This window comes from Propithecus coquereli, unplaced genomic scaffold (genome assembly GCF_000956105.1).
Source record: "Propithecus coquereli isolate 6110/MARCELLA unplaced genomic scaffold, Pcoq_1.0 Scaffold202, whole genome shotgun sequence".
Lineage (NCBI taxonomy): Eukaryota > Metazoa > Chordata > Mammalia > Primates > Indriidae > Propithecus > Propithecus coquereli.
In genome coordinates, this window is record NW_012145190.1 from 665,489 (window position 1) to 690,884 (window position 25,396).

The 25,396-nt window shown below is 38.5% G+C and overlaps 1 protein-coding gene across 1 annotated transcript; it reads left to right on the plus strand.

The window, feature by feature from the left end:
• The first annotated feature begins 132 nt into the window (after positions 1-132).
• Positions 133-21,524, plus strand: LOC105810001 (membrane-spanning 4-domains subfamily A member 4A-like). Its single transcript, XM_012643909.1, has 7 exons — positions 133-208; positions 7,361-7,505; positions 11,635-11,769; positions 14,630-14,686; positions 15,919-16,077; positions 19,440-19,541; positions 21,370-21,524. The coding sequence occupies exons 2-7, from the start codon at positions 7,377-7,379 to the stop codon at positions 21,460-21,462; spliced, it is 675 nt and encodes a 224-aa protein (XP_012499363.1). The 5' UTR covers positions 133-208; positions 7,361-7,376; the 3' UTR covers positions 21,463-21,524.
• The last annotated feature ends 3,872 nt before the right edge of the window (positions 21,525-25,396 follow it).

Here is a 25,396-nt window from a genome sequence, read left to right on the forward strand (position 1 = left end):
ACATAAAAAGGGAACTAGTTGTTCTCGGAAATTTTCAGCATAGCCTTTAGGGTTTCAAAAAGAAGAGGACTGCAGATTTAAAGAAGAGGATTGCAGTGAGGTGTGGAGTAGGGGAAGGTGACTGTATCTGGATCCTCTAAAGAACCTTGAGGCCTTTGCCCAGAGCCACTCATCAGACACACAGCAGACATTGCAGGCTTGAAGAAAGGTAGGTCCAGGGAATTGCTTTCCCAGGCTTTTGGGTTAATGTTTTTTTTTTTTTTTTTCATTTCCTGATTCTAGGATTTCTGGGAGTGGAATTAGAAAAATTGAGACCACTTCCCACGGGCAAGCTTCATTCTGGGTTGGAGGTAGGTTGAGAGCACCTTTAGATGTACCCTTGGTGGGGATGGGGGGTGAGGAGCAGTCTTTGACACAGAGCATCAAAGGGGAATTAGGGAAGAATTAGGAGAATTAGGAAAGAATCCTAAAAGCTGAAGCTAGATATTAGATGAGGTTGTTTTAGTTGTTTTTGTTCTCTAAATTCCCAGGCTATCAAAAACCTAAAAGCAATATTTTAAACTTTTAACTAATTATCTCATCTACTCTTAATGCTCCTTCTTCTATGGTCTTTATTCTCTGACTTGTTATTTTTATAATTCAACATTTAAGAAAAAGATCTGCCCCTTGCACAATTTGGTAGAGATGGAGTGGGGTGAAGGCAAGGTCGCCAGTCTTGTGCATTTACGCTGGTCTGGGGACAGACAGTGGCCTGACCACGTTCTCCAGTGGTCTTTGGCGCCATTCATGGGGCACCCAGGCCATAAACTGAAGCTGCTCATGAAGAAGTCTACTGGTGAAAGACACCCTGAGGACTTTTAGCATTCTTGGGATGAGAAAAAACCTTGGAGGTAACTGTGCCTGGTGCAATCTTTCCTCAGATGAGGTAAATGAAACCCAGAAAAGGGAAATAACATACCCAGAATCACACAAATTAACAAAAAAACTAGGAGCTAAAAATCCCAGACTTCTTGGTTCTTAGTCCAGGCCTTTTCCCTGCCTAGGTCACTATTTCTACATCCCCATCATCATCCTCTAACAAACCATCCAGGTTCAGGCCTCCGTTTGGGTTTCTCATCTATTTTATAAGTTTGCCAAAGAAGGGAACGCTGGCCCTTTGCACCACTCTCCTCATGCCCCTCCTTGACGGCTGCGACCCAGGATGGGGATGGTGATACAAAAATAAGGAAACAAAAGGTTGGCGGTGATGTGGATCCGTAAGGAGACTGGAGCCAATAGAAGAAGGAGGAACAGTTGTCTAAGTTTCTCCTTCTCTGTACAAGGGGGGAAAAAAAGACACCAGTTGTCAATAGCCTGATATGTGTCATATATGGTGTGACAAAACTAAGGTTTAGACTCTTCCCCAGCCTGGAAGAAATGTCCTTCATATCTGTCCAATATCCTCTTTGGTTTTGGTTTCCGTGGTATTCAAAAACAGGGAAGCTGAGCAATGCACATTTTTGTCCTTGGGGAATTTACCTGTCCTAGGTTATTAACACATGGGTTTCTGTGGGGTGAAGCTAGAAGGTAGTTATATAAATTTATGGCCAGAGTTTCTTATAAAGGCAGAGCACCAGAACCTGACCTATGTCACCAGAGAATTATGGAAAGACCGTAGGCGTCACTTGTATGCATCCTCAATCACTGATATGTACAGTAATAACCACTATTATTTTCATAAGAAAGACTGTTTGAGGCAGCCACTGCTTTTTCAGCAAATTTCAAAATAGACATCCACATCTATATTGGCAACACAAAATCAGTTACCCCTTCCGACGTATGAAAGGAATTAGTTGTGTTTCTCAGAAATTCTCAGCAGATTCTTTAGGGTTTCAAAAAAAACTGCTAGAAAATATAATGATATAATATGATATAATGTAGAAGAAGAAGTTTACAATCTTACTAGAGAGATGCTAAAGGCAGAAGAGTCACCAGCATGTTTGATAAGACAGAATTTATATTTCCTAAATCTTAGGTCTGAAGGATGTCTGAGACACCAAGGCAGAGGTTCCTTTACATTAAAAATTAAAGTACACATTTAGTTGGACTAAGAGGAATCATCTTTAGCTAAGTTTACAACAACTTTGGCCTCTATGGTGTAAAAGGGAAATAAAAGAGATTTCGTAAACCCTTACTTACTAACGTTGGTTTAGTGTTCCAGATGTGGGGACTGAGGGAGGTGGGGAATTGCATCAGAGAAGACAGAGACTTCTATATGATTAGTGTATGACAAGATTAGATGCTGGGGTGGGTTTTTTGTTATTCTTATTGCATGGTGGTCATGGGAGGGGTGGAATATTCCTGCAAATGGGCTCAACCTATGCGAATGTCCCAGTATAGAAATGAAATTCCTGCTCTGAAAGAACTGAGATAAGTCAAGTATATTTGTTTTTGTTTTTGTTTCTTTTAAGATAGGGTCTTGCTCTGCTGCCCAGGCTAGAGTGCAGTGGCACGATCATGGCTCACTGCTGCTTCAAACTCCTGGACTCAAGTGATCCTTCTGCCTCAGCCTCCCAAGTATTATAGCTAGGATTACAGGCATGCGCCATCATGCCTGGCCATTTTTTTTTATTTTTTAATATTTTCGTAGAGACAGGATCTCACTATGTTGCAGGGCTTTAAAAATGAAAAAGAGAAGGCCAGGCATGGTGGCTTTGGGAGGCCGAGGTGAGGATTGCAACATAGCAAGACTCTGTCTCTACAAAAAATTTTAAAAATCAGCCAGGCATGGTGGTGTGCACCTGTAGTCCTAGCTATTCAAGAGGCTGAAGTGGGAGGATCTCTTGAGCCCAGGAATTGGAGGTTACAGTGAGCTAGGATCACACCACTGCACTCCAGCCTCAGCAACAGATCAAGCTTGTGTCTCTAAATAAACAAATATTAATAAATAGGAGAGAGATTCAAGGAAAGGTTAGGATAATAGGTGTGAGCTGAAGTAACAGAGTTTCTCTTAACAACATTAAAAATTCAGACTTTATACTAAGGATAGGAGAATGCAAGGGAAGGATTTTAAAGAGGTGGGTGACACAACTGTTTTTGCATTTTTTTACATAATTATCCTGGCTACAAAATGAGGGATACAATGGACATACAAGGCCACGAATGGACACAGGGGAACATTAAGAGGCTATGACAATACCCCTGATAAAAATAGGATAATGGCTTGGTTTGAGGAGGTGGGAGAACTATAGAGAGTTGAAAAGCGGTTCTGTAGTATTAGAATATAATTGGACTTAGAGGGTAGGTAACAGAAGGCATCAGCGACAAACTACCAGGTATTTAACACAGACAACTCAGTTAATTGTCGAACCTTCCACAAATAAAGGACACTTGTAGTCCCATTGCCATATTATGGTTCTTGTTACCTTTAGCTGGTGCCACTCTTGTAGGGTTCTGAAATAATTTCTACATACTTTTCCTTGCACCACATTACTTTTTCAAAAGAGAAATTTTGAGGAAGACTGGCTATTTTCAATTTAGGTCTTCTAATGTTTGAAATAAAGATTACCTCTTCTCCCTTCTGGGACAAGTTACTAAATGATCAAATTATGGGCTTTATCATGATGACTATAAATTAAGCTCAGAGGAAGACAGTTCTCCCAAGTATAACAGGATTAGAGGGTATGGATTAGATTTAAGACAAAAAATAAAGTCTCCTATGTTATTCTATCTCTTTTCTCTGAATCTACATCTTGTGTTCTGCTCAGAGGATGCTAAAGTCTACAGATAGGTCTGCATACACCTACTCAATGGCATGTACTATGTAACCTACCTACAAACCCTATTATCATCAGAAAAGAGATGGCAAGATAAAGAGGAAGGCTTCTTTGCCTGACTCTGCGTAGCCCTATATCTAGCTTATCCTGTGAGAGCAAAAATAGGACAACTCTGACTCTTCTGACCAATCTTTTAGACAAATCGCGAAAGAGAGGAAGACTCAACCACTGACCACATGAGCCCCATGAATACCATGCTCTGACCAATCCTATAGGCAGGCCCCTCTCCTCGGTCTCCCCACTTCCCCAAGACAGGAGCAGATTGGAGCAGAAGAATGCCAGGAATAAAGTCCCTCTCTAGCATGTCCTTGAGTGGCAGGAGTGTTAGTGGAAGTCTGTTTTATACTTGAAGCTAGACAATAAGTAATAGTAGGAACAACAACCATAATAGTTGATATGTATTTAGATTTATTATGCGACATGTACTCGTTTAAATGTTTTACATGTATTATTTCATTGTTAAATTCCCACAAGACATAGGCACTATTATTCACATGATAGAGTTGCAGAAACACAAGATTAATTGATTTAGAAAAGTGGCGGAGCCAGACTTGAGATCCAGGTGCTGTAATTCCAGAGCCTCTTTCCTTAAGAGGATCCACTGCACTAGTCTGGTGAACGGAAGATCTATTTCGTTTGCACATTTCTTCTCATCACGTGATAGGCAATTGGGATGTTTCCACCTTTGGGGTATTATGGATAATGCTGCTAAGAAAGTTCATGTACAGGTTGTAGGGTGGAGTTCCTTGTAAATATCTGTTAAGTCTAGTCGGTTTATAGTGTTGTTCAAGTCCTGTTTTCTTATGATCTGCCTAGTTTTTCTACTCAAGTGAGGTATTGACATTTCTAACTATTATTGCTGAGTTTTGCTTCACATATTTTAGGGTTTTTAGGTGCACATATCTTTATAATTATGAGGCTCCAATTGTGAATTGACCCTTTTATTATCACATTGCATTAGTATTACCATTCCAACTCACTTTTGGTTACGATTTGTATGTTTTAACTATTTTTTTATCCCTCTTCCTCCAATCATTTTGTGTCTTTCTCTTGCTGCTTTCAAGATGCTCTCTTTATCTTAAATTTTCAACAATTTGAATGTTATGTGTCTAGTGGAGGATACCCTTGGGTTTATCTGACTTGGTGTTTCTTGAGCTCTTTGGATATGTAGATTCATATTTTTCAAGTTTGTGAAATGTTAATCTATTCTTTCTGCTGCTTTTTCTCCTCTCCTTTTGAGATTCCCATTATGTATTAATATATGGTGGTACGCTTTGTTGTGTCCCACAGGTCTCTGAGGCTCTATCCACTTTTGTTCATATAAAACATCTTCTAATTATAATTCACTATTTTAACCTGATAACAACCTAACATCTGTCACATACAAAAACTCTAAACTTTATCTTCCCCATGACAATTTATATTTTTGATGTTTTTCTCAATCTGTTTTCTTCTGGTGTAACAGAACACTGCAGATTGGATAATTTATCAGAAAAAAGAAGTCTTAATTTGTTTCAGCATCAACTAACAAGTTCCGATTCTGCGGGGCAGCGTGCAGCGTGAGCACGGCTCCACGGAAGAAGGGGTGCTCTGAACGCCCAGCCCCCGGGGAGCAGGTTACAACTGCAATCCAGGTCCCAGAAACAGGGTACAGCAGCAACTCTGACCACAGACAACAGGGTATCATGCAGTGGTGACTGTCTACCCTGGGACTGTGGAGCCCAGCAGTAGCCCACGCTCTGTGCGGCTGGGTGCAGTGGCAGGATGGTCCCAGGAATGGCAAAGCCCAACCGCGGCTTGGCCCTTGGGGACCGTGGAGAAGTACAGAAATGACTCCACTCCCTGGGAAGGCAGAGTGCCTCAGCGGCTCAGACTCCAGGGGTGGGGCACTGAGGTTGTTTGGCCTGGAGGATCGGATGGCACAGCTCAGCCAAGGCTCTGGGTCCCCACAGGATGGGGCAGTTTCGGCTTGGGCCCTGAGGGGCAGAGTGCACCAGCCACTGGGATGCGGAGCTGTTCCATGGCAGCTTGGCCCCAAGGGGCAGGGAGTAGCAGAAGTTCCACTTGGGTACCGCAGGCTACCAGGTGGGCGTGGGGCAGTGGTGGAGGAGAGCAATGGCTACTCGTGCCTGGAGCAAGAGACACTCAACCATTGGTTCCAAGAAGGGGCAGCACAGTAGCCGCTCAGGCCATGTGGGGCAGGGCACAGTGTCAGCTCTTTCTTGGGATCTAGAAACATTACTTAACTTACTATTTTATGATTTTTAATTTTGTACTTTTTATTTTACTGCTCTCCGTAACTTTGAATATATATCTTACTAAAATTAAATTAATATTTTAAATGATTAATCTTTTATTTTCATTTTTTATTTAGGCATTTTCCCTCTATCTTTCTCTAAAATTGACCCTCTCTCTTTGATTTACATCATTTTTATTGATGCACAGCTAATAATGTATTTCCCTTAGTTGATCAAAGACAAATATAGGTTGATAACACTTGCCAGTGAAATCCGAATTCTTTTCCTGAACATAGCAAATTTGGATTGCTATAATTTTTTTTCATCTACGCTACTATTAATAATGAAAAGACACACATATTCAAACTTGAGACTTTTATGGGGCCTCAATGAAGCATAAATAGTATCAGAAGCAACCGTGGCTTGAAGAATCTTAGCAAGGTTCACTTCCCCCAAAATTTATGGAAGTGGGACATGAAGCATCTGAATATGAATTCAAACAAATAGATAAAAATTTTCATGCAGCTTAAACCTATCTTCACATAACCTGATTGGCATTATTATGTTGAGGAGAGAAAGAGGCAAAAGAGTAATGTATTTGTGCTTGGAGTCTCAGAAAAATAATTTTATCTATCCTTGCTATACATTGGCAAGCCGGGACTTAAAGCACTGTAGTAGGATAAAAGATTTAAATTTGTAGTGCCAAGGATATGATTCAGAACCGTAAGTTCCATTCCCAAAGTTCAGAGTTTACAGGACAAGATATAAGGTTACATAAACCACACTCGGTAAAGATGAACCTAGGAAGGTTTCTAGCTCAAGAATTTGACTGTGCTCTGATTAGAAAAGGGAGACTATAAAAAAAACTACACAATAAATTGGAAAGCACATAAGTCTGTGTAGTTTATTGCTATTATAAAAGTCATCCTTCAATGGGCAAATACTTATAATCAAGGGACTAGACAATAATAGGGATAGAGATAAAATCTGAGCAGACTCAGGATTTGAACTTGAAGAAATTTCTCTAATTTGAGAGATCCAACATATTTATCTCACTCTGTCCATATTTCCCTCTCTACAAGACTTTCTAGCATCTTGATATCCATGGCATTTAGCACCTCTCTCTCTCTCTCTCTCTGCCCCCCTCCACGCCCATGTTGCTGCTTCGATTTCTCTGACTTTAACAGTTAATATAATATAGGAGGAGAATGTAGACCAGATTTTGTCCTTAGGGAGGAACCTGCCTCAAAGTGTCATGCCCCTCTCTTATTTTCAGGACCTCATCCTAAATTACATTTTTTATTGTAGCACTTTTTCTGCTACCATGGAAACCATGCAAAGAATGGAACAGACCACAGCTGGCCTTGCTGTGCCCCAGCCTGCTGTTCTACACTCATATACGTGGAAAAGGTTGCAAGAGAAGTTCTTGAAGGGGAAACCCAAAGTCCTTGGGGTAAGTTGCTTACGGATCTGGGAGAAGGGCAATGGTGTTGTAAACTCACAGCTGATCAGAACTAATGCCCAATACACTGTCCCATTAGCCTTACAATACATAAATCAGCCCAAGAGACAACAGCATTCAATTTTCAGAACCTATCATTTGAAAAATGATACAATAGTCTATCACATCATGCTTCCAATTTACTTATATTTAAAATATATTGACTTCAGATCTATTCTAGGGTTCTGGGTCATCCATGATAATTATATTTAGCCTCAGCATGGAAGAGCAGCAAAAGCTGGTGGGCCCATATTGCTACTGTTTCCCTCTGGTACCTTTTCTTAGCCTACTGCTCAGAGGATGAAAAATCTATCCTCTGAGCATTTCTATCTGGAGGCTCAGGTGAGTGTTTCTAAAAGAAATGGATAGTTTAAAGAATGGTGGGTTGTGACAGGGAAATATGCATGAAATACGGAGGTTTATCTCTAGCCCAATCTTCAAACCACTGGGAAAAAGTCACTGTGAACCCTTTGGATCCTTTTTGTTTTTCCACTCTTATATTTTTTATTTTTGGAAAATGTAGTTATTTTTCTTGAAGTATGTTGTTTATTTTGACATACATTAGGTTTATTTTTGACTTTAGGTTTTAGAACAGTTTTAGGTTTACTGAAAAATTGAGAGGAAGGTACAGATGTAGCCTCTGTGCCCGCTTCCCCCCACCAACAGCTTCCTCATTACCAACCTCCTGTGCTAGAGTGGTACATTTCTTACAATCAATGAACTTACATTAACACATCATTCAAAGTCCATAAATTACATTAGGGTTCATTCTCTGTGTTGTACATTCTATGGCTTTTGACAAACATATAAGGACATGTATCCACCATTATAATAACATGCAAAGCAGTTTCATCGCCCTAAAATGTCTCTGTGCTCTGCCAGTTCATCTTTTCCTTTCCCCAATCCCTGGCAACCACTAATCTTTTATTGTCTTCATAGTTTGGCTTTTCCAGAAAATCATACAAATGAAATTGCACAATAGGTAGTTTTTTGGGTTTTTTTAGATTGGCTTCTTTCTCCTAATAACATGCATTTAAGTTTCCTCCGTTTTTTTTAATGGCTTGATAGCTCATTTACTTTCAGCACTGAATAAGAGTCCGTTGTCTGGATGGGTCACAGTTTGTTTATGCGTTCGCATACTGTATTAGTCCGTTTTTACATTGCTATAAGGAAATGCTTGACGCTGGGTAATTTATAAAGAAAAGAGGCTTATTTGGCTGACAGTTCCACTGACTGTACAAGAAGCATCATGTCAGCATCTGCTTCTGGGCAGGGCTTCAGGGAGCTTCCAATCAAGGTGGAAGGTGAAGAGGGAAGCAGGCGTGTCACATGGGGAGGGCAGGAGCAAAAAGAGGGAGGAGATGGTGCCAGGCTCTTTTAAACAACCATGTCTCACATGAACTAATAAAGTAAGAACTCACTCATTATTGTGGGGAGGGCACCAAGACATTCATGAGGGATCTGCCCTTGTGACCCAAACACCTCCCACCAGGCCCCACATTCAACATTGGAGATAAACTGTCAACATGAGATTTGGAGGAACCAAACATCCAAACCATATCACCTACCGAAGGACCAAACTTTGGCAATTATGAATAAAGCTACTATAAGCATCTGTGTGCAGGTTTTGTATGAACGTTAAGTTTTCAAATCCTTTGGGTAAGCACAATTGCTGGACTGTGTGGTAAGAATTTGTATATTTTTTAAGAAACTGCCAAACTCTCTTCCGAGTGACTCTGCCATTTTGAAGATTTCAACCAGCAATGAATGAGAGTTCCAGCTGTTCTACATCATCGTCAGCATTTGGTGTTGTCAGTGTTCTGGATTTTAGCCGTTTTAATAGGTGTGTAGTGGAATCCCATTGTCATTTTAATTTACATTTCCCTATGACATAAGATGTAGAGCATCTTCTCAAATGTTTCTTTACCATCTCTATATCTTCTGTGGTGAGGTGTCTGTTAAGTTCTTTGGCCCATTTTTTAACCGTAGTGTTGGTGTTCTTATTGTTCAGCTTTAAGGGATTGTTGTATATTTCGGGTGACAACCCTTTGTCAGATAAGTCTTTTGCAAATATCTTCTACAAGTCTGTGGCTTGTCTTTTCATCTCTTAACAGTGTCTTTTGTAGAGCAGAAATTTTTAATTTTAATAAGATCCAGCTTCTCTTTCATAGATTTTGCCTTTGCTATTGTATTGATAAAGTCATCACCAAACCCAGGGTCATCTAGAATTTGGCCTATGTTACCTTTTAGAAGTTTTATAGTTTTGAGGTTTGCATTTAGGCCTGTACTTCATTTTTAGTTAATTTTTGTGAAAGTTATAAGGTCTATGTCTAGGTTCCATTTTTGCTTATGGATGTCCAGTTTTTTAGTACCATTTTTTTAAAGACTGTCTTTTCTCCATTCTATTTACGTTTGCTTTTTATCAGAGATCATTAACTATATTGATGTGTCTATTTCTGTGATTTCTATTCTGTCCATGGATTTATTTGCCTGTTCTTCTGCCAATACCACACTGTCTTGGTTTCTATAGCTTTATAATATGTCCTGAAGTCAGATAGTGTTAGTCTTCCAACCTCTTCTTCTTCAATATTGTGTTTGCTATTCTGAGTCTTTCACCTCTCCTTATAAACTTTAGAGCCAATTTATCAATATCCACAAAATAACTTGCTGACTGTCGCTGGCTACCTCTGATGTTTATTCAAAGCCCAAGGGCTCTTTAATCCACAGGTAGTGACTCTTCCTAGGACTGGGTCCTTCTCTTCAGGGTAAGATGTTTCCTTCTGGCCCAGAAATGCCATCTAGGAACTAAGACCTGGACTCTGGGCTTTAGGAGTCTGCTTGGTACATAATTTTACAGTGGTTGAGCTGGTACCCAAGTTACAAAACAAAGTCCTCTGAATTCTCCCTTTTCCTTTCCTCAAGTAGAAGAAGACTCTCCCTGAACTGTGCTGCCTATAGTTGGGAGAGGAGTGACACAGGCACTGACTTGGCCACAGCTGCTGGTATCTCACTGGGTCACATGGATCCCAAAGTTCACCGGCTCTGAGCCAGCACAGCCACAGGAATTTCCCAAGGACTGCAGCCTTTGTGGCCTGACTGCCCTATGAATTTAGTCCAGGCCCCAGTCTACTTTTTTCAGCCAGTGGTGGGCCTAGCCAGAACTCAGGTTTTGGGATGGAGGATTTCCCTCTGGCTAGGCTGGTCTTAATTCTCCCTCCATGGGCACCAGCAGAATTCTGCCCTGTGCATGCCCTGTGCATGGCCCTGTGTTTCAATACAAAGTCCCACAATTACTTCACTCTCCCTCCCCTGGGCACACAGATTCTCTCTCCCCTTGGTGAGCTTGCATGGCACTGTGGGGGATGGGGAATGGGTGGCGTAAGCAGCGCGAAGTTGTCTTTTCCGCCCTCTTCAGTGCATCTTTCCTTGATATAATGTTAAAACCAGATGGTATGATCACTCGACTGATTTCTGGTTCTTCTGGTTCTTCTTGGTGCTTGTTTGCACTGTTAGTTGTTGCATTTGGTGTTCAGGTGGAGAGATGATCGCTGGAGACTTCTATTAGGCCATCTTGCTCTGCCCTCCTCCAACTCTCCTATTTTTAGACCCCTGTACTCATACTCACGTCCTCAGGCACCAAGACCCCAAGAAAATATCACATTTTCTTTTATTTTTTTGTTTCCTTCTGTATACACTCTCCTTCCTTCAGGTTACTTCTCTTTCCTAGAATAATTGCTTTTTAATTCCTTGGTCACTTCTCTCTGAGCACATGATGAAGGAAAACAACAGCTTGGAAGAAGGAGCATCCTAGATATCAGAAAATTGCCTCTGGGCTGGTTCTGATATACCGCTTTTAACATTGAAATTATGGGGACAATGATGGATATTCTGAAAGATAATTTTGTTATGTTGTTATTTTCATGGTTCTTTATGTGGAAAAAAAAGTGATAAGAGAATATCAAGATGGTCATATGATTATATCAAAAAAGGGAGAATAAGAGTAACAGTGATTGGGAAGGAGGGGGCATGGATACCAATTTTATGGTGAATAATCAATTTTTACTTTCTTCACCATTTTTAGACTGTGCAGATCCTGATTTCCCTGATGAACCTCAGCTTGGGAATAATAGTGATGAGTGTCACCGTGCCATGTTATGGATATGGATCATGTCCCATTTCAGTGTACATTGGATACACAATTTGGGGGTCGGTGATGGTAAGTAGAAAACCTTCTGATGTAACTGGAGATGACATAACATAGCTGTTAATATTCTGATCTCTGGGATCCTATTCCAACTCTATCTTGTAGTTTTATAAATTTGAGAAAAGTATCTAAACTTCTTTTGACTCCATTTTCTCATATTTAATGTGGTAATAATAATATAAAACTCATAGAAAGTTAGGCAGATTAAATATTTAATATGTATCAGTTAGGATATATTACAGTAGCATGTAGCCAAACCCAATGGCTTAAACATTGAAACTATTGATTATTTTACAACAATAAGCTTAGTGGCTAGTCATTTCCAAGGTTGGTTAATTTAATGCTGGCAAGGTTCTCAAGGACTGCTGGCAGATCATATCAGAGGGGAATATCGTTGACACATAACACTTTACGTAAATGTTTATATGCATATTCCAAAACCAACTATGGGTAAGGGTAAAGGATTTGCCATTATTGGCTTGGACTAATTAAGACCCTCCTCTGCAGCTGGGAAGAGTTCACCCTACCCTGAAGCTCATAGGAGACTAAGCTAAATGAAGGTTTTGTTAGTAAGGAAGAAAAGGAGATGTGGCTGGTACACAGGCAATTTACAGTGTCTAGCCCATCAACTATCAAATATGAGCACACTGTTATCTTAGAAAATGGAATTGCTATTTGGTAAAATATGTTTTACAAGTTTAATGAAAATAACTATAATTAATATTAACTACAATTATAATGAAAATTTAAGAGAGTTTAAAAATCTTCCCCCAAGACAAAACATAGGAGAGTTTTTTATGCAAATTGAGAGTGAAATTTAGTATAAAATAACAAGTTTCATCTACTGACAATAGGAAAATAAAATTTATAATCCAGGTTTATGTGAGACTCAGAGAATCTATTCAAGTGTTGTGGGGTTTTCATTAATCTACCAAGTTCAAAATGAGATAATTTAAAGTTTTACTATAGAGCTTGCTTTTGCTCCCCCGAACCTGTTTACAGCAGAAGTGCAGGATTTGAAGAATGGAAAACGCTGTTCTACTTCCAGGAAGTTGCACAACATTTTTTAAACCTAAAAATACCAATAATAGCTTTTATTAAGCTCTTACTATGATCTGGGCACTCTACTAAGTGCTTTATATGTGCAATTCCATTTCAAATAATGACCATAAATTTCTGAGGGAGGATTTATTATCATCCTCACCTTATCGATGAAGAAATGCGGACTTAGGTTAAGTAACCTGCCCATATACCATGGAGTACTACTCAGCCACAAAAAAACGATGGTGAACTAGCACCTCTTGTATTATCCTGGATGGAGCTGGAGCACATTCTACTAAGTGAAGTATCACAAGAATGGAAAAACAAGCACCACACGTACTCACTATCAAATTGGTACTAACTGATCAACATTTACGTGCACATATGGTAGTAACATTCATCGGGTGTTGGGCAAGTGGGAGGGGGGAGAAGGGGATGGGTATATTCACACCTAATGGAGCAGTGTGCACTGTCTGGGGGATGGGCAAACTGGTAGCTCTGACATGCGCAGGGCAAAGGCAATATATGTAAGCTAAACATTTGTACCCCCATAATACTCTAAAATAAAAAAAAAAACTATTTGGTACAGGAATCAGGGCTCAAGTAGGGTGGGTCTATTCCAATAATTGCATACATCTAACCACTCTAGTTTTCTGCTTCCTTTTTCATTTCCTTTTCAAGACCACATCAGAAACTAGCTTACATAGTTTAAACCTTCTACACGAGTTCAGTGGATAATTAGGACTGCAGGGCTGTTTGCCAACTGAGGTAGTGCTCAGATGATTGTAGGCATCTCACTAGATGAGCCTTTGTTTATTTGGTGAAACATTTTTTGTGGCTAACCTCCATTATTCTTTCAGCCTTATTTCTAAACCTTACCCATAAAGTGTCTCTTTTTTCTCCCTTATACAGTATAAGTCCCAAGAACCAATTGTAAATTTCTCATATTTTCAGCCTCTTTAGTCTCCAGTAAAACAGCTATCTGTCCTTTGCTAGAATCCCATAAAATTATTCCCACATTAGTCTATTTGTTCAAATTTTCTTTTGTGTACTTTTAGGACATTGTAAAGTTTTATTCCTATGTATCTTTTGTATCTCTTGTTAAATTTTTTCCTCTGAGATACTTTATATATATATTTTTTTCCTATGGTAAATGAGGTGCTTTTATTCAATCCTATCTTCAAATACACGAATACATATACAAATCTACAGTATGTATATATAATTTCTGTATATAATGTTTTCCCATGTGCCTTGCTAAATTTTTAAATAGTTTATAGTAGTTTTTAGTTCATATTCTTTAGATTTTTACAATATAAATTATATTCATATTTAAACAATAGTAATCTTAACCATTTGTTTCAAATATTTTTCGTATGTATTTTGGTTAATATACTCAGAATAGTATGGCATAATAGTCTATGTCTTTATCTTGACTTTGACTTTGATGAGATGGTCTTAGGGTTTTACCATTAAACATAATAAAGACTTTCAGACTGAGACAGATGTTCTATCATGTTATGGAAAATACAATTATATATATTTGATCAATAATGTTTAAGCCAATAATAATGTTGGATTGAATTCAATGTCCTATCAACATTGTAAACATGAATAGCAATTAGTATGTGATTTTTTTCCTCAAATCTATCAATTTCAAAAATTATAATATTTCAAGATTAAAAATATCTATGCATGTCCACTTCTGTGTTTCTTCTCAGATAATTGGTCTGTTCAACATGCCTATTTAATTTAGAAGTAATCTGTATTAAGTTATGATTTCCAATGTTTATTTAAAGCTTTTTATCTGCATTTTTCCTTTTATTTCTAGTTTATTATTTCAGGATCCCTGTCAATTGCAGCAGAGAAAAGAACTACAAAAGGTCTGGTGAGTAATATTTCTTATTATTTTGTTGGGGGGGGCATTCCAAGAAAGGAAGGATTAATCAAGTATGTATTCTGTCAGGGCATAAAACAGATTTTGTTTCTTTGTTTTTAAAAAATCAGAAGTGATTATAAGTTTTACCTAGTAGCATCTGTTTTTTTAAAAATTATAATCAAACAACTGGCTAATGACAGAATTACTGACATGAGACTGAATATTTTGACGAAGTAGTTCCCGAGAGAATCTTCATAAAGATACAGAGGATTCTTGAAATGTCAAGCAGGATCAGTCCAAAACAACCCTGAAGCTTGAGACCCAGCAGGTGACAGTGACACCAAATATTGGTATGCCATAATATTTATTGACAGATTGATTAAAATTTGCATTCCCGCTGTGTCCATAAAGGATTTTTAGTTTTCAATAAAAGAAATTCACACTGAAGTTATTAATACATAAGAATAAGCAAATCTAAATTGTAACTTCTATGCCAATATGTGTTTCATAAAGCCAACAAAACGCAAAAGCCCAGATCTCAACAAATTTTTTCCTGGCAACATACGTAACCTAAACATCTGTACCCCCATAATATGCTGAAATAAAAAAAAAAAAAAAACACCACAATCATATTTGAGTTTTCTTTGCTCAAAAGATAAATGTCAAACTCTGGAGCGTGATCAATACGGCCCCTCCAAATCTGGCTTCAATCTGCTTCCCTAGCATCTCCTCCAGCCGCAACCATTAAAATGCGTCTTGTGCTACAGCCGCATGAAACCTCTCACACTTTCCTGAGCAATTTTAGTTCTTATAAAAAGCCTCCTTGCCTTTGCCCATGAGAAGAGAGTGTGTTGAAGGACATACACAGCAGGCAGAGGTAACACAGAAAGCACAGAGGCGTGAGAGGCAAGCAGCCTTTAGAAAACGATGAGGCAGGCAGTGAGAGGGATGGACACGGACGGCGCTGTCCACCACAGTGCTAAGGAGGTTTACGGTTTGTCTCATGACTTCCATGGGGAAGTCATCTGAAGGTTTTAAGCTTGGGAATAACAGCATTTTATTTGTGTTTTGGCAAGAGGTTAGAGCTGAAACCACTGTAAGGGGATAAGTTAGAAGACTTGAAATATTCAAGATAGAGAAGATAGACTGTGTTGGGAAAGCAATGATGGGTGTAAAGTGATTCACGGAGATATATCCGAGAATGTTGTTGGATTGTTTAATTGATTTTCATTCTTTTCTAGGTCCGAGGTAGCCTTGGATTGAACATCACCAGCTCTGTCTTGGCTCTATCGGGGGTGGTAATCAGTGCAGTCAGTGCGAGTATCTCTCCATTCTATTACATTTACTGTAACTACCGTCAGACAGTGGAAGATTGCGTCATGCTCACGTCCCTTATAGTGGTGAGTGCTTCTTCCTCTTTTCATGGCATGCTGTGGTGGAAGCAAGTCTGGGAGTGCTGGCTCTGGCAAGAGCAATAATCAACATTTTCTAATTGCTGAATGACTTTGGGAAGTTGGAAGTGATTGAGAAATAGAACAATTAGGAGTCAGGTCCACATCTCTTCTTTCTCTTTTCTCCTCCTCTGTATTTTATGAGGCAAAGTGGGGAAAAAACTCACGGTTATAGAACACCTACTCCTTAATATAATAGCTACTGTTCAGGCATTTTGTGTAAATTTTTTGTTTGATTTTAAAGCACTGATCAGTATTACTGTTAATCCCCTCTACAAATGGAGCCCAGAGATCAGTCCCTATATGTCCACAGGGTTTCCTAATGGAGCCTGATGGAGTTACATGGTTCTCTAATAATAAAGTAAAATTGTCTTGACTGTTATCGTGCAAGTGGTGAGTGTCCTTTCTAACTTCTCTGGAAGTTCTGGCAAGGTTAACCACTTTTAGCCTCAACATCTGGCTCCTGGCAACTTCTCAGTCTCCATGCTGTATTTTACCATTTTTTGGTACCAACTGCCCTTATTCCGATGCTGTCTGAATTGCTTTATTCTGCAAGTTACCACTGGCACAATGTTTTGTAGGCAGTAAAACTTCTTGAAGTTTTGGGTCATTGGGTAAGCGTGAGGAGGAAGAGTTATTGCCACACGTTGTAGCAGACTAAATGTTCAGTTAAATCTTTACTATGAAAAGGTCTATTGGCCATTCTCAGCACCACCAAATTTTCTGTTCCCTTCGCTTCATATGTGCTTTCAGCCTCTCGCCTTGCTGCTTAGCTCTTTTCCTCATTTTCTCCTTCCCTGGCCTGTATGTGAAAACTCAACATTCTTTCTAACTTAATAGGGAGAATTCAATTGCATTCCTTTTACTTCATTCCTAGCTAATCCTATGTAAGTCTTGAGGGCTCTATATTCACACCAAAATAACCTCTGAGGTGTCTTTGCTAAACTGATTTACTTAGAGTTTTCAAATGGCTTTTTAGTAAGCAATGTCATTTCCTCAAAATAAGAATAGAAAGCTTCTTCAGAGAACTTGACAAAATTTTCCAAGGTCACTAAGTTAGAAATTGGCAAAAGCAAGATTCGATTCCGGAACTTCTTATCTCTAATCCCCTTGTTATTTGCTATTGTTGTCTTGAAGAAGAACCTTACTTTGGGTTTCTGAAGATCTCTCCAGTCATAGATTTTAAGGGCACAATGATGGAGACAAAATCTGGAGTTGGCCAGCTTTGCAGGGCTAATCTCACAAGCTTGGGACCTGTGTAGTTACTCAGGGCTTCATAGTTAGAAAAACCTTATACTTCATTTAATACTCTGCTTTTGCTGTCTTGAAAGTCTTTTAAAAAATTTAAACAAGATACCCTGTAAATTATGTAGCTGGTTCTTCATTCATCTCAATCACCTTCTCCCAAAGGCCATTATGAATTCCTATAATTGTATGGGCATTTTTTCTGCCTTTCCTTACAACAGAGAACACCCATAAGGGCTTCCTATAATTTGAAGCAACAGGTCTATTCCTGCCTGGGCACTTGCACCATCAGTCTACCAGCCCATGAGCCCATATTTTATGCCCAGTCCCAGGCTGGGCATTCTGGAAGACATAACAAGGAGATCAGCTCCCTACCATAAGGAAGCTCCAATTCTCCTGGGAGAAAAAGAAAGAAATACTAGAAAGTATATAATTATAAAAAGAGGTTATAAAAAGGTGACCTTTTTGTAGAAAAGAGGAGTTAGAAAGCATACTACCTGGAATCATTAGGCAGAGCCATATGAAATTGCCAATGATCAACCACGCCTGACCTAGAAAGACAGCAGTATCATATGGCTCAAACACATATACGCTTTTTGTTGGAAGTCCAGCCCAGAGCCTGTTTTTGTAAATAAAGTTTAACCGAAATGTAGCCAAGCCCACTAGTCTATATATTGTGTATTGCTTTTGTGTTATAACAGCAGAGTTGATCATTTGCCACAGAGACCTACTGGTCTGCAAAACCTAAAATATATGCTATCTGGCCTATTATAGAAAGTTTGCCAACTCCTAGTCTTCCCTACTAGATGGTGAAATCCTTGAAGATAGGGGAGTGGTCTGTTTTGTTTGCTGCTCTATCTTCTGTGCCTACAACAATGCTTGAAACAGAGGCTGCTGCATCTGTTGAAGGCATGAGTAAATAAACAATGAATGCAAAACTTCTTGAGGTCCCCTTGAGTCTTCATCACTTGTGTCCTGAGCTTTTGGTCTATTGGCCCTTCCATAGCAGAGGGACTATCCCTAACCACAGAGAGAAAAAGAGAATATAACCAAAGAATGCCCCACATCAATCCAGGGTAAGATTATTTGAAATAAGTATACTTCCCAGTGTTCCCTAAATTTGATCATGTGTTTTGGCCGAAGATGATCTAAAACCAGTTCTCTTGGGAGATGAATTAAAGATTGATTAACTTGGTGTTCATTGATGCATTAGTTTCTTATTGTTACTATAACAAATTACTACAAATTTAGTGGCTTAAGACAATACAAATAGATTATCTTACATTTCTGGGGGTCAGAAGTTCAAAATAGGTCTCATTAGGCTAAAATGCAAGTGTTGACAGGGCCATATTCCTCTCTGGGGGCACAAGGGGACGATGTGTCTCTTTGCCTTTTCTGGCTTCTGGAGGCTGCCTACATTTCTTGACTCATCACACCATCCTTTATCTTCAAATCAAGCAATGCAGCATCTTCAAACCTCTTTTGAACTTTGACTCTTCTGCCTCTTCCACTTATAAAGATTCTGTTGTTACTTTGAACTCACCTGAACAATCCAAGATAATTCCCTCATCTCAGCTAATAAGCAACCTTAACTTCATCTGCAACTTTAATTCCCCTTTGCCATGTAACCTTACGTAGTCAGAGGTTCTAGGGATTAGAGTGTGAACCTCCCTGAGGAACCATTATTCTGCCTATAATCACCAAGATATGGAATCATATTATTGTGTTGACTCCATGAAATTTATAGTACTCGAAAAGACTAAGATGACAATTATCTTTATAAATCCTTTCCCCTTTTTAAAATACTTTCAAATAATTCTGTGCCCATGATAGCTCTGGAAAGTAGTGGACTGGGGAAAAAATATCTTATTTTAAAAGTGAAAAAAGTAAGAAGTGAAATGACATTCAGCAGACCAAGAATTGGCCAAGGGAATAGCTGCAATTAGGAGCCAGGTTTCCTAACTCCTGGCCAGTGATTTTTCTCTTTTGGTGTTGTAGTGAGTGGTAAATGTTTGAAACTTGTCATCTCTATTCCTTACATTCCTTTGTCATGGATTTTTCCCCAGAGTATGGATATTATAGTGGCTGTTTTAAGTTTGCTGGAATTCTGCATTGCTGTGTCCCTCTCTGCCTTTGGATGCGAAGTCATGTGTTGTAGCCCTGGTGGGGTGAGTATTGGCCCTCATTTGAAGATGTCTGTGTTCATCGTCTATTGCTGTGTAATCAATTACACAAACTTAGAGGCCTACAACAACATGCATTTATTACTTCTCAGTTTCCATGGGTTGAGAATGTGGGCACGGCTGAAGTGTGACTTCCACCCAGAATCTTGCAAGGCTATAATCAAGGAGTTGCCTGGGGCTGTGGTCTCATCTGAAGCTCTGATACTCTTCCATGCTCATGTGGCGGAATTCCTTTCATCTCAGGTGTAGAACTCGAGACAATGCACTTTTTCTTTGAGGCCAGTAGGAGGGTGAAAGTCTCTGATATCTTAAGGCTCTTTTAAAGAGTTCATGTGATTAGATTCGTTCCATCCAGAATAACGCCTTTTTTGATAAACTCAGAGAAATGATAACTTCTCATATACACACATCACACCCCCATTCATGGGGAGGGGATCACAAGAGTGTGGCTCACTGAGTGTCATCTTAGAATTCTGCCTACCACCATCACTCAAGAAAAGCTGTTTTTCCCTACCCTTACTACCGTGAAATTTCCCCTCTAAGTCCAGGTCAGAGAACATTTCATAGGGGAGAGGTCACCAAGGAGTGTTAGATTTTACTCCATTATGTTATTATAGCAACCTTTCCTGGGCTACCAAAGAAACATCAGGACTTCAAACTTCTCAATCAGCCGGGGCACGTGTGCCCACTTTCTCACTCTGACCGCTGCAGCAGACTGTCCTGGCTGCTAAGCAGAAATAATGTCACACACAGAGGAAAGTGGGAAATGGAAAGAGAGAAGAGACCAAGAAAGAGGCTCTAGGAAGAAAGAACAGGGTAGGGGCATCCTCCGAGGATTGAGGGTTCCGGAGTAAGGAAATAGATAGCAAAACCCCAACAGCTACTCATTAGCTTCATTACCCAAAGTCCCAGGGGCAGACAAAACTGACAGCCAAGCAATAAAATAATCATAGTTTGATGAGATTGTGTTTCTGGTGCCCTTCTCCATCATTTTGTACCTCTTGGTCTTCTTTTGGGGGCTCCCAGGCAACACCGCATCCGACACCCCCATAGCCCTTCCTCACAGAAGAGACATTGACAAAATTGTATTAATTCTAATAGTGTGCTTTTGCCTTATAAAAATCCTAAAAGTGAGAGTTTCTCAGGAATTACAGTGATTTCAAGAATTTGGGCATGGGGGCAAACAAATTAACAACCATCATATTGTAATATTTAGGCCTGTGTTCCTGGCTGCTCCTGGCGTAGCTGGGGGATGTCACTGCCACCAGTCTCCTGCTATGGATCCAGAACAGCAGTGGCTTTGGGGAAAATAGTGCCTACATCTCTATCTCTTCCCGGCACCACTCCCCGGCAACCCCATGCCACACTAATTTTGTGGAAGAAGGATCATAATTTTTCTTAGTCTCATGAAGATCCCTGCTATTTTGGGCCAGTGTGGTTTTTGCAATGTTTTATTTATAACCAAGAAATCATAATTTGGGTATTATATTGTCATCAGCATGACAAACCTGGCTTGAAAGACACCTTGGTTTACCTAACATGTTGGGCACCGTTAACCATATGTGATATTGACCCACTTGCAAGAGCACAGCAACAGCCGTCAGCATCTCGGGCTAAGAGTTATCACTGCCTGTGTGTGTCTTTAGATCTAACCTGATCTAAAGAATGACTGAGAAGCCCACCAGACTGATCTTGAGAATGAATTCAGAGAAGAAAGAGTAAACTCTGACAATAATGACCTTGTGTGGGCAGGAAAGGGAAACCCTGAAGTCATTTGGGTGACTCACCTATGGCATTCTGATTGATTTCACAGGTTGTGTTAATTATGCCACCAAATCCTCACGTGGCAGAAGAAGCATCTCCTGCACCATTGAACGGAAGTTTGATGCCACCAACAGATCAATAGAAAAATGTTCCAGAAAAATCTATGCTGATAGCAATGCAAGAACCCCATATGTGAAAGTACCAGGATCCAACTCTGATATATATATATATATATATATATATATATATGAAAAATCCAATTCCAAAATATATATACATACATAGATATAAATATACACAAAAAAATTCAAAATCATAGTCTTATTTTTTCTTAAGAACTCAATAACTCATTTTAGTGGCTCTTTATCAGAGTATTAGAAAATTAATAAATAAATCATGCATTTAATGAGGCAACACGAAAGTTTTTCGTTCATCTTTAGGACTTTATATAAGGGTATTAAATTGGCAAATAAAATTTGTCAGCATAAGGGAAAAAAAGTATTGCTGAAACAAGGCCCCCATGAAAATACATATTTCTAACTTTTTCCCCGGCCTTTGGGGAAGTGTTTTTTCCTTCAAGAAACTGAGATACATGGCTTCCCCCCAACCTTTTCCTTCTCGCATAGAAAGTACCTTGGAATCTCACAGTCAGTCCTTGCATATATGCAAGCCATTATTTGAGTATAAGTACACACTGGAGTAAAAATTTTAGCGTGGATCAGATTCAATTTACATTTTCTAACTGTTTCTTCTTCTTCCTCCCCTCTCCTCTACTGTGCAGAATTACATCTTCATCAAATTTATATCCAGTGCAATATATGAAAATATGCAACACATGGTATTTGCTAAATGTTTGTTAAACACGCTTGTTGTTTTTATTGCAGAGCAAAAATAAATAAAATTAGAAGCAATATGTTCCCATGTCACTTTCCATTCAGATGCAATACAGTGAAAAGAGACTAAGTGTTGATGTTCGAAATTAGCATAATGGGAAATAATGTGGGCTTTCTAATTTGACAACCCTGGGGGTTTTCATCTTGAAATCTTGTCTTTTTTATTTGTTACCTGTGTATCCATGGACATACCACAAAATTTCTCTGTGCCTCATATTTGTCTTAAAGAAAATAATAATAATAATACCTGGGACGGGTATTTGTATACACAAGGAGTGCAATGCGCACTACCCGAAGGATGGACATATTAGAAACATGAACTTGGGGGGAGGGGAACCAAGGGCAACACACGTAACCTAAACATCTGTACCCCATAATATGCTGAAATAAAAAAAAAAAGAAAAAAAAATAATACCTGTTTCATAGACCTGTGATAATTATTTGGTATATTAATAATATAGATAGAGCAACCACTACTCAGTCTGGCACATAGAAAGCCTCAAAAATTTTAATTTGTATATATACATAAATATATATGTATTTTATATATCAATTTATCATTTTATTCAACACATATTTATAAAGTGTCTATGACAAGGCAGACATTGTTTTAAGCATATGAGAAAATAATGGTGAACAAGAGAGACAATATCCTTCCTCTCTTGCAGGTTAAACTTAAGTGCCCATCAATACATAGTGGATTAATAAAATGTGGTATATGTATACCATGGAGTACTACTCAACCACAAAAAACAATGATGATCTAGCACCTGTTGTATTATCTGGATAGAGCTGGAGCACATTCTACGAAGTGAAGTATCACAAGAATGGGAAAACAAGCACCACGTATACTCACCATCAAACTGATATTAATTGATCAACACCTAGGTGCACACAGCAGTAACATTCACCAGGTGTCGGGCAGGTGGGGGAGAGGAGGGAATGGGTATATTCACACCTAATGGGTACAGTGCACAACATCTGGGGGATAGACACACTTGAAGCTCTGACTCGGGTGGGACAAAGGTAATATATGTAACCTAAACATTTGTACCCCCGTAATATGCTGAAATTAAAAAAAAAAAATATTCAGACTTGTGTCTTTTTACAGTCAATGGTAAAGAAAATGGCCAATCAATAGTGAACAATTTGTACTAAAATCAGCATTGCTACAAAATTTATCTATTGAGAAAACATGCATGCAACTATTAAAAGTGATTAATCTTCAGAAAATGAAATGAAATTTACTTGCAAGTGTAACAGAAGACTCAAAGAGCTTTGATCATTGTAATAACAGTTGTAATAGGTATTTCTGTATTGTGAGATTGTAAGATGATAACCTTTAACACTATATGCAAAATCAGAGGCAAATCAAGAGTCATGTATCTAAGAGTGATGTATCACCCTTAAATAACTGAATGAACTGGATAATAGAGCATGGAACAATTTGGGGAAGAATAATCTGGGGTATTCTTAGTGATCATTAGAAAATGTGGAGTTTACCCTAGTTTAAATGAACTCTTTTTAAAATATTGCCATTTTCCACACTCTTGTTTTCCCTGATTCTGAGTCCTAATCTTGTAAATTTGCTATACTGGATGGAAACAGTATCAAGAGAGACACACTTTTATCTTCAGTAAAACATGAACTAAACCAGAAAGGAGGAAATGAGTTCAAGGCCACTGCTTTGTTTGCAGAATTAATTGATGCATTTTATCTTAAGAGTTGACTAGTAATTTCTTGTTTATTTTGTTTCTTGTTATTAATTTCATCATTAAAATGTAGCTTTGTGGTAGGTCTTGAAATCAGGTAACATATGTCTTATATATTTTTTCTTTGTTAACAGGATTGATTTGGCCATTCTAGGTCTTTAATTATTCCACATAAATTTTAGAGTCAACTTGTCAATTTATTCTAAAAGACCTTGGATTTTGATTAGCAGTGTGCTGAATCTACAGATCTATTAGGGAAGAATTGCCATTTAAGTTTTCCAATCCATTAACAGATTATACTAAATAAATCCATTTATTTAGGTCTTCTTTAACATGTCTCAGCAACGTTTTGTCATTTTCAATGTTAGGTCTTGCATATATTTTGTCAAATTCATCCTTATGTATATCGTGGGGGTATAGAATGGTATACAGTATGTATATATAATTGAATGATATGAAATATTACTTTCCAAATTATTATTTATAGTATTCAAAAATAAAATTGATTTTAATATATGGACTTTCTATCCAAGATCTTACTAGATTCATTTTTCTTTGATGTTCTTCCTTCATGAAGTGTATACCCAGGTTTTCATCTGATGTCATTTGCTTTTAGCCTGAAGAACTTCCTTTGACATTCATTGGAGTGGGTTTTCTGGCACCCAATTTCCTCGGAATTTTTTGTTTGTTGTCTTCATACATCTCTATTTTACCTTGATTTTTGATGGATGTTTTCACAGGGTATGGATCCTAGGTTGACAGTTTTTGCCTTTAAGTATGCTAATGATGTCTTTTGATTGTCTTCTGGCTTACATAAGGTCTGATGGGAAGTCTGCAATTATTCATATCTTTGTGCTAAGGTGCTTTTTTCTTTCTCTGTTTTTAGCATTTTCTCTTTATCATTCATTTTCAGCAATGTAATTAAGGTATGCTTTGGTGTAGTTTTGTTTATCCGGTTTGTGGTTACTTGGGCAGTTCCTATCTGTGGGTTTATACTTTCTATCAAATTTGGAAATTCCAGTGATTTCTTCAAACAATTTTCCAGCCCCCATGCTCTCCTCATCTTCCTGGACTCAGATTACACGTGTTAGGCCATTTTGTATTGTCTCCCTGAGGTTTTACTAATCTTTCTAGCCTTTTTCCCCACTCTCTGCTTCAGATTATAGAGATTCTATTTCCATCTCTGTGTGTACGGATGTTGTTCCTTCTAGAAGGCTTAATGTGTTGTTAATCCCATGCAGTGATTTATTCTTTTCATATATTGTGGTTTTGTCTCTGGAAGTTCTATTTTGTTAATGCTTTTCCTTTTTATATTCATCGTGTCTGTATTTTCCTTGAAATTCTTATTCATATTTATATGTTTTAAAGTACTTCTCTTTTATTTGCATTGGACCGAATGCTGGATGTTATGATTTTATGTGACTGAGTGCTCAAATTTTTCTTTTTTTCACAGCATTATATTTTATTTCTG

Bases quoted from the DNA above. Each gene is read 5' to 3' on its own strand.
- LOC105810001 (XM_012643909.1), top strand. From the start codon at position 7,377: ATGGAAACCATGCAAAGAATGGAACAGACCACAGCTGGCCTTGCTGTG. The intron at 11,770-14,629 runs GTAAGTAGAAAA...TTTTATTTCTAG, and splicing joins CAATTTGGGGGTCGGTGATG to TTTATTATTTCAGGATCCCT. The intron at 14,687-15,918 runs GTGAGTAATATT...ATTCTTTTCTAG, and splicing joins AAAGAACTACAAAAGGTCTG to GTCCGAGGTAGCCTTGGATT.